Below are 8,975 nucleotides of genomic sequence, written 5' to 3' on the forward strand. Positions count from 1 at the left end.
TTAAGGTGGGAGTGAAAAACAGGTTTGATTTTGGATACATGGAAGGCGGGATGAATCCTCCTGTACGCCGGAGGGAGTTTGAGGCGGACTGTCACCGGACTAATGATCTTGGTGACAGTGAACGGGCCGATAAATTTGGGAGCAAGTTTATTAGATACGGAGCGGAGAGGAATGTTCTTGGTAGAAAGCCACACTTTTTGACCGACGACGTAAACGGGAGGCTTAGACCGGTGGCGATCGGCTTTAGCCTTGGTGCGCGCTCCCACCTGGAGCAGAGTCTCACGGGCTCTGGTCCATGTGCGATGACACCTCTGGATAAAGGCGTGAACAGAGGGGACCGCGACCTCGGAATCCAGACTAGGAAAAATAGGTGGCTGGTAACCTATACTACACTCAAATGGCGAAAGGCCCGTAGATGACACTGGTAACGAGTTATGAGCGTACTCAACCATAGAGAGTTGCTGGCTCCAGGATGAAGGATTCTTGGATACCAAACATCGCAACACTCTTTCCAGATCCTGATTGGCTCTCTCGGTCTGACCGTTGCTTTGGGGGTGATAACCCGAAGACAGACTAACCGTGGCTCCTAGTAATTTACAAAACTCCTGCCAAAATTTGGACACAAATTGGGAACCTCTGTCGGAGACCACGTCCATCGGGAGGCCATGTAACCGAAAGACGTGGTCTACTACAGATACCGCTGTCTCCTTGGCTGAGGGTAATTTGGGCAAGGGAATGAAATGTGCTGCCTTCGAGAATCGGTCCACGACGGTCAAAACGACTGTCTTGCCCTGGGAGGGCGGGAGGGCGGTAACAAAATCTAGAGCGATGTGGGACCAGGGTCTCGAAGGAACAGACAACGGCTGAAGTAACCCATGGGGAGGTTGGTTAGATGTCTTACCAACCGCACAGACCGAGCAAGCCAAAACAAAACTGCGAATGTCGCGAGCCATAAGTGGCCACCAAAATCGTTGCTTTATTAAACTGCCAGTGCGGTTTACCCCTGGATGACAAGCAATGTTGGAGCAGTGACCCCATTTGAGGACCTCGGATCTTAACCCCTCCGGAACGAACAAACAACTCGGTGGGCCGCCGGGCGGGGGCGTTACCCCTTCTAAGGCCACCTTGACCTTCGATTCGATCTCCCATGTGAGTGTAGAGATAACTATCTTCTCTGGCAAAATACACTCGGGAGTAACCGGGCGTTCGGAAGCATCAAAAATACGAGATAAAGAGTCGGGTTTGATGTTTTTAGACCCGGGGCGGTACGAGAGAACAAAGTCAAAACGTCCGAAAAAAAGTGCCCACCGAGCCTGCCTGGAGTTGAGTCTTTTAGCAGATCTAATATATTCAAGGTTCTTATGATCCGTCCATACAATAAAAGGTACCCCCGACCCTTCAAGCCAATGACGCCACTCCTCCAACGCTAACTTGACGGCCAACAACTCTCTGTTACCAATGTCATAATTGCGTTCGGCAGGAGAAAGACGATGGGAGAAAAACGCGCACGGGTGCATCTTGTCATCTGAGGGAGAGCGCTGTGAAAGAACCGCTCCTACCCCCACCTCTGACGCGTCGACCTCTACCACGAACTGACGTGTGGAATCAGGGGCGACTAAGATGGGAGCCGAAACAAAGCGGCTTTTCAGTTTGGCGAATACAGCCTCGGCTGTATCGGACCACCTGAACGTCGTTCGGGGAGAGGTCAAGGCAGTCAGAGGTGCGGCTAGTTGGCTGAAATTGCGAATAAAACGCCGATAGAAATTGGCGAACCCCAGAAACCTCTGTAGGGCCTTACGGGAATCTGGACTTGGCCAATCCATCACAGCCTTAACCTTGTCGGGATCCATGCGCATTCCCTCCGATGACACGATGTACCCTAAAAAAGGAACAGACTGTGCATGAAAAGCGCATTTCTCCGCCTTGACAAAAAGCCCATTCTCTAGCAACCTCTGAAGCACTCGTCTGACGTGTCGAACATGTTCCTGGAGAGACGAAGAAAAAATCAAAATGTCATCCAGGTAGACATATATGAATTGGTCGACCATGTCTCTCAACACATCATTGACGAGTGCCTGGAAAACCGCTGGGGAGTTGGAAAGGCCGAAAGGCATGACCAAATATTCAAAATGCCCCCTGGGGGTGTTAAATGCGGTTTTCCATTCATCCCCCTCCCTGATGCGAACCAAATGATAAGCGTTACGCAAGTCCAACTTCGTGAAGACGGATGCTCCCTGTAACCTCTCGAAAGCTGAAGACATCAACGGCAAAGGATAGGTATTCTTTACCGTGATGTTATTCAGCCCTCGGTAATCAATGCAAGGTCGCAGAGAACCATCCTTCTTCCCCACGAAGAAGAACCCCGCCCCCGCTGGAGAAGAGGAAGGGCGGATGAATTTGGAGGCTAGAGAATCAGAAATATATTTCTCCATGGCCTCCCTCTCTGGAATAGAAAGAGAGTATAGTTTGCCCTTAGGCGGAGACTTACCTGGGAGTAAATCTATAGCACAGTCATAGGGACGATGCGGAGGAAGAGAAGCAGCTCGGGACTTACTGAACACTTCCTTCAGGTCGAGGTACTCCGGAGGCACGTTAGACAGATTCACCGTCTCACTCTGAAAAACAGAACGAGAAACAGACGAACAAGCAGACACCAAACAAGACTCATAACATTTATCACTCCACGCAGACACAGAGTTTTGTCCCCAGTCAACCCTTGGATTGTGTAACTCCAGCCAAGGGTGACCGAGGACAACGGGAGCCAAAGGGGAGTCCAGGATGAAAAATGAAATGCATTCAGTGTGGTTGCCGGAAGTGATCAGTGTAAGTGGTTCAGTGGTGAATGAAATGTCAGGGAGAACTTGTCCGTTGAGTGCGTTGACAGAAATGGTGTTCTTGAGTGCGATGGTGGGTATGTTGAGTTTGTGAGCAAGGGCAGAGTCAATGAAGTTACCTTCCGCTCCCGAGTCGAGGAGGGCGAGGCTGGAATAATCCTGAGCTGCCCACAGCAATCTCACCGGGAGGAGAGTGGAGGATGAGGTCTTTTCCACGGAGATCCCGCCCGACAGCAGCCTTCCTTTTACCGCCGGGCGTGGTCTTTTACCGGGCAGGAGTCTAGCAGGTGTCCGTTCCCGCCGCAGTACAGGCAAAGACCACGGGATCTCCGTCTCGCCTTCTCCTCCCGGGAGAGCCGAGCTCGACCCACCTGCATGGGCTCCGGGTCGAAGGTGTAGCTGACCGCATCCGTAGCGCTGGCCTGAGGGCATTCGACACTCCCATGCTGAGGCTCCATCCTGGACCTCAGCCGACTCAGACGAGCGTCCACCCTCAACGCAAGATCAATGAGACCGTCAATCTTTTCCGGAAGGTCGATGGTGAATATCTCCTTCTGGATGCGGTCAGCCAGCCCATGCAGGAACATGTCCCACTGTGCCTCCTCGTTCCACTTGCACTCGGCGGCCAGGGTGCGGAACTCGATGGAATAATCCGAGACCGAGCGGTTACCTTGGCGGAGCTCTGCGAGTTGACGTGCCGCTTCTCTTCCGGTCACCGCTCGGTCAAACCCCCTTCTCATCTCTGCCGCCAGCGTCTGGAACGAGGAGCAGCAAGGATGTTGATTCTCCCACACCGCCGTTCCCCAAAGTGCGGCTCGTCCGGAGAGCAGGGTGAGGACGAATGCCACCTTGGATCTTTCCGTGTTGAAAGTCTGCGGTTGAAGAGCGAAAAACAAGGAACACTTGGTAAGGAAGGCTCTGCAATAATTGCTCTCACCGGCATAACTCTCGGGGGTAGGCAGACGTGGTTCCGGTTGCCGCGATGCAGATGGTGTGTGGGGAATCGGCGGTGGGTCGGGCACAGTGGGACCGACGAGTTGTTGCATCTGTTGGGTCAGCTCGGCCACCCGTGCCACCAAGGTGTGTACTGCCTGTCCTGTGGCAGTTAAGTTCGCCTCTTGCTGGTCCAGTCTCTCGTTGCTGCTGGTCAGTAGGGCGTTGATACTCGCTGAATCCATGGTTGGTCAGAGCGTTCTGTAACGGATTCACAGAGGCAGGATTCAATAGCAAGTAATACAGTTTATTTGACAGATAGTGTCACAGAAGTCAAAACTCAGAACACTGAAGAAGTCCGGATAAGACGGAGCAGTGAGAGAGGCTCTGTTGGCGACACGGGCAGGCTGTGAGCAGCTGTGACTCGGGAGGTCGGTACAGGTAATCCGGGAAGGGATCCAGCGTTTCACGGAAGGGGGAAACGACAACCAACACGGAGACACAAGGGGAAACATCCAACAACGCTCTGACAAAGACAAGAGAGAAACAGAGAGACTAAATAGGGTGAAGGTGATGAGTTGCAGCTGGTGCAGGTGATCAGCCACAGGTGCGTGATGAGCCAATCCCAGGCTCCGCCCTCACCTACATTCAACACGCACCCAAGAGTGAGACAGGGAATCCATGAACCGTGACAGTACTGAGTAATATTAATTGCCTACTTACTATATAGGGTTAGTGTAGGATTATGGTTTGGTTTGGTTTGGTTTAGAGTTGAATGTAATTATGCATAATTTACTGGTATTACTATGGTAAGTAATGAAATTCTCACCCCTGTCCACTTAGTGGCAACTATCCTCTTGCTGATGACTATCAAGTTATTGGTCAACCAATAGCTTTTACATGACATTGTTAAGCTCTTTCTGCGGTTAAAACACTGAATGAGCGACTACATGAGACTTGATAAGGATCTCTGTAAATTGGACTGTATCTTTCGACATATTTTCTGATGTTCATTCATGTTTATTTCGTTGCTTAATGAAGAACTATTGCATTTTTTAATGTCATGTTAGTACATATTAATATATTATCCTTCTCAGCTTGAGGAAAAGCTGCTTGTGATGAGCTTTGTTACTAAAATGTTGCTACCGTTTTTTTACAGTGAATTTCTGGGAACCACAGCTGCCATTTTTTAACGTAAATTTAACAGAATTTTGTTCAGTGTAAAGATGGTGGTAATTCACTAGTATGACTCACGTCTTTAGCAAATCCATCAGAAGGGATTGCTAATGATTTGGACCAGTATTCTAAAGTCAATACAATACCATACAAACATAACTCTCTAGTAATGACTGAAATCATGGTAAGCTTTTTTTTTTTTTTAAGGTTTCAATGGTAATGATTCATGTGTTACTTCATCTTTTAGAAGGAACTAATTATTTTGAGTAAAATGACACCAACATTTTGTATGTGGACCAGTGTATGTGGGAAGCTTTTCGATTTTGGGAGGGCAAATTCAGGCGGAAATCCCAAAAATGGCCCCAGAGCTAATTCAGAGTAATTGAAAATGAATTGAAAACAGAATCAAACATCAAGTGTCTATATATAATGATGTAATTCTAATGTTAAAACGTGGCCAAAATTGCATCACCCTTGTCTCTAAAGCAGTTGTAATCCAATACTTACTACTGCAAAACAATGATTAATGTGTGATGTGCTTCCCCTTTGATGACTTTTCCACACTGTTGAATGCCCCAGTGGCGGGAACATCCACATTGACCACATTGTCCCATTAAAACCTCATTACCAACACTCAAACTGACCTTTTACACCTCCATTATCCCCCCCAAAAATATTTATTTATCTTTTTTAAATTCACACTTTAACCAAACATGTTATTATTGCTTCATGCTAGAAAGGGTTTAATAAGTGAACATTTTGAAAAATGTTTTTGTTTTGTTTTGTAAAATGATGAATGAGGCCCTCTCACGACATAGTTCTAGCCAAACCTCATGGCTCGGTATATTTTTATTACAACTTCCTTTTCCGACCACATCAGGTTACTGACATTGAAAAGGCAGTGTTTCAGAGACAGAATTCACATCCTTTTTATCAGCACTGTGAACATCATGGCAGCAGAGGTATGCAAATTCATTTCAACTGGTTCCTTTTTATCTGAATTAGCTAAAAAAAAAAAGCTATACACCTTACAATAAGGTGTCATTAGTTAACATTATTGAACTAATAATGAGAGCAAACTATTTTTACAGCACGTATAAACTTTGTTAATGTTAGTTAATAAAAAATGCAACTTTTGATCGTAAATATGTGTTAGTAAATGCTGTAGAAGTATTGTTCATTGTTAATTAATGTTAACATGAAACTCTAGTAAAGTTTTACCAAGTATATTTAAAATAGTAATCTATCTATCTATCTATCTATCTATCTATCTATCTATCTATCTATCTATCTATCTATCTATCTATCTATCTATCTATCTATCTATCTATCTTCTCCTTACAAAGGGAGATCAACTCTAGATGATAAGTAGGACAACAATTGAGGAATTTTCTGATCTTCTAGTTAAAGGATCAGAGGATAAAGGATGTACATATCACATCCCTGTTTACGGCACGAGAGAAACAAAGGATGTTTTTTTTTCTCCTCTGCCATTTTACCTAGTCAAAATGACGGTCATGTGTGGGCGACATTTGAAACAAATATGTTTGAGACCACCTCATTGTTTCATTTCTAAATCCTTTGGGTTTTCTTCAACTGCACTGAAGCAAATCATTTTCTCTCGTAGATTGCACACTGTCCAAGCTCTGGAAAAACAGAAGGGAGTGAATCTGAGGGCACTTGTGTCATGAAAAAGAAGATGAAACTGAGATTCAGCCTGACCATGTTAAGTAATGAAGATGTGGAGATGGGTGAGCAACTGTCACATCCTCAAACAGGGTCGATAGACGAGGACCTTGAGGATGACTGCTTCGATGATGATGACGATCAGCTGCTTGTTTCCCTGGCAAACATGAGTTTCAATCTGGTTGTCCAAGACACTGACCAACATATCTGGAGCAGTGATTACCAACTTAATGAAGTTGTGGTCATGCCTGAGCAAGCTGATATTGGCCGTAAGAAATGTTCAATATCTTTTATTCATCACCATTTTAAATCATTTTGAATTGGTAACTCAGCGTTGTGGCCATTCATTTCTCTATTGTTCATAGAAAAATAGAACCCCATTTTGAAAAAAAAAAAAATCTGATTGAATATTCTGCTGCCTTTTCCCCAGATTGTACACAAATTGGGAGACTGATCAAAGAACATAATAATTTGTTCATAAAGTCAAAATGCAAGTATATTGCATCTGAACATAATCAGATACAATTGGCGGACACTATGTCAGGTTTGTATCAAATAATGAAAATCTATGTTTAAAGAAAAATAATAATAATAACATTTATGCCGCTTTTCATTGTGGCAGTCCTATTTGTTTTCTATTGTTTTAAAATTAAAATTTCACATATTTTGAATTATCCAGCAAAAATCACCATCTTCCAATGCATGCCCACCAAAGACACACAATCAGGTGTTCCTGTTGTGCTGAACTTCACTGGCACAGATAACTTCTTCTGCTGCACCAACGAAGAAGATGAAAAAACTTTAAAGATTACAGTATGTTTTTTTTATAATGTTCTCCGTTTCTTCATTGTACATTTGTGCTTTGTTAGGGCTGTATGGCAAAAGTATATTGTGTTATCTGTATCTTAATATTTTCTAAATAGCATGACAATGTAATATATAAAGTACACCGGTCAGGCATAACATTATGACTAGGTCAAGTGAATAACACTGATTATCTCTTCATCACGGCACCTTTTAGTGGGTGGGATATATTAGGCAGCAAGTGGACATTTTGTCCGCAAAGTTGCTATGTAAGCAGGAGAAATGGACAAGTGTACGGATTTGAACAAGGGCCAAATTGTGACAGCTAGATGATTGGGTCAGAGCATCTCTAAAATTGCAGCTCTAGTGGGGTGTTCCCGGTCTGCAGTGGTCCAAGGAAGGAACAGGGGTGAACCAGTGACAGGGTCATGGGCGGCCATGGCTCATTGATGCACATGTGGAGCAAAGGCTGGCCCGTGTTGTCTGATTTAACAGATGCACTGTAGCTCAAATTACTCAAGAAAGTTAATTCTGGTTCTGATAGAAAGGTGTCTGAATGCACAGGGTATTGCAGTTTGTTGCGAATGGGGCTATGTTCTGCTGGGAAACCTTGGGTCCTGCCATCCATGTGCCGATGTTACTTTGACACATGCCACCTACCTCCTTTCATGGAGACGGTATTTCGTAGGGGCTGTGTCCTCTTTCGGCAGGATAACGTTCCCTGCCACCAAGCAAAAATGGTTGAGAAATGGTTTGAGGAGCACAAGTTTTAGGTGTTGACTTGGCCTCCAAATTTTCCATATCTTAATCCAGTCGATCCATAGAGCCCCCACCTCGCAGCTTTCAGGACTCAAAAGATCTGATGCTAACATCTTGGTGCCAGATAGCACAGCACACCTTCAGGGGTCTAGTGGAGCCCATGCCTTGACGCATCAGGGCTGTTTTGGGTGCAAAAAAAGGACAAACACAATATTATGTTATAATGTTATGCCTGATCGGTGTATATATTGCAAATAACATTTTACAAAGTCTCCCTGCTTGTGCTCACCAATAAAAAAATCCCCATAAGCTACAGTTAAACACAATTTTTGAATGTTTATTGTAAATGTTTATTTCAGAGGTATGACAAAAAGAAGCTACACATCTCTGGAGATGATCTAGAAAAATCAGCCCTTCTTTTCTACATGTCACAAACCCCGGATGGTCTCCGGCATTTTGAGTCAGCTCTCCACAGAGGGTGGTTCATTCACACTGTAGGAGATGACGCTGTGAAAATGCAAAGAGGCAAACTTACGTCCAGCGACTGCTTTGTCTTAGTTGAGACTGCTGCCACAAAAACCATTAAATATTAAAATAAGGATTTTATTCAGTTTGCTTCTTTTTGACCGTTTATGCTGACATTTCATTATATTGTAGAACCACAGCACTCGGTATGTTTTTATTGTATGTAAAAAACACACAAAAAAACATTATATCCAAATATTTATAATATTAATCTCTATTTACATTTGTCAGTATAAGCTACTAACTATTTGAGCCATC

The 8,975-nt window shown here is 44.6% G+C and overlaps 1 protein-coding gene across 1 annotated transcript; it reads left to right on the forward strand.

Moving 5' to 3' along the window:
- The first annotated feature begins 5,885 nt into the window (after positions 1-5,885).
- Positions 5,886-8,947, forward strand: si:ch73-226l13.2 (uncharacterized protein LOC100150092 homolog). The gene is made up of 5 exons (XM_067432218.1): positions 5,886-5,905; positions 6,571-6,898; positions 7,060-7,173; positions 7,309-7,442; positions 8,552-8,947. Exons 1-5 carry the CDS (start codon positions 5,894-5,896, stop codon positions 8,783-8,785), a joined length of 822 nt encoding a protein of 273 aa, XP_067288319.1. The 5' UTR covers positions 5,886-5,893; the 3' UTR covers positions 8,786-8,947.
- The last annotated feature ends 28 nt before the right edge of the window (positions 8,948-8,975 follow it).

Source organism: Pseudorasbora parva, chromosome 22 (assembly GCF_024679245.1).
Source record: "Pseudorasbora parva isolate DD20220531a chromosome 22, ASM2467924v1, whole genome shotgun sequence".
Classification (NCBI taxonomy): Eukaryota; Metazoa; Chordata; class Actinopteri; order Cypriniformes; family Gobionidae; genus Pseudorasbora; species Pseudorasbora parva.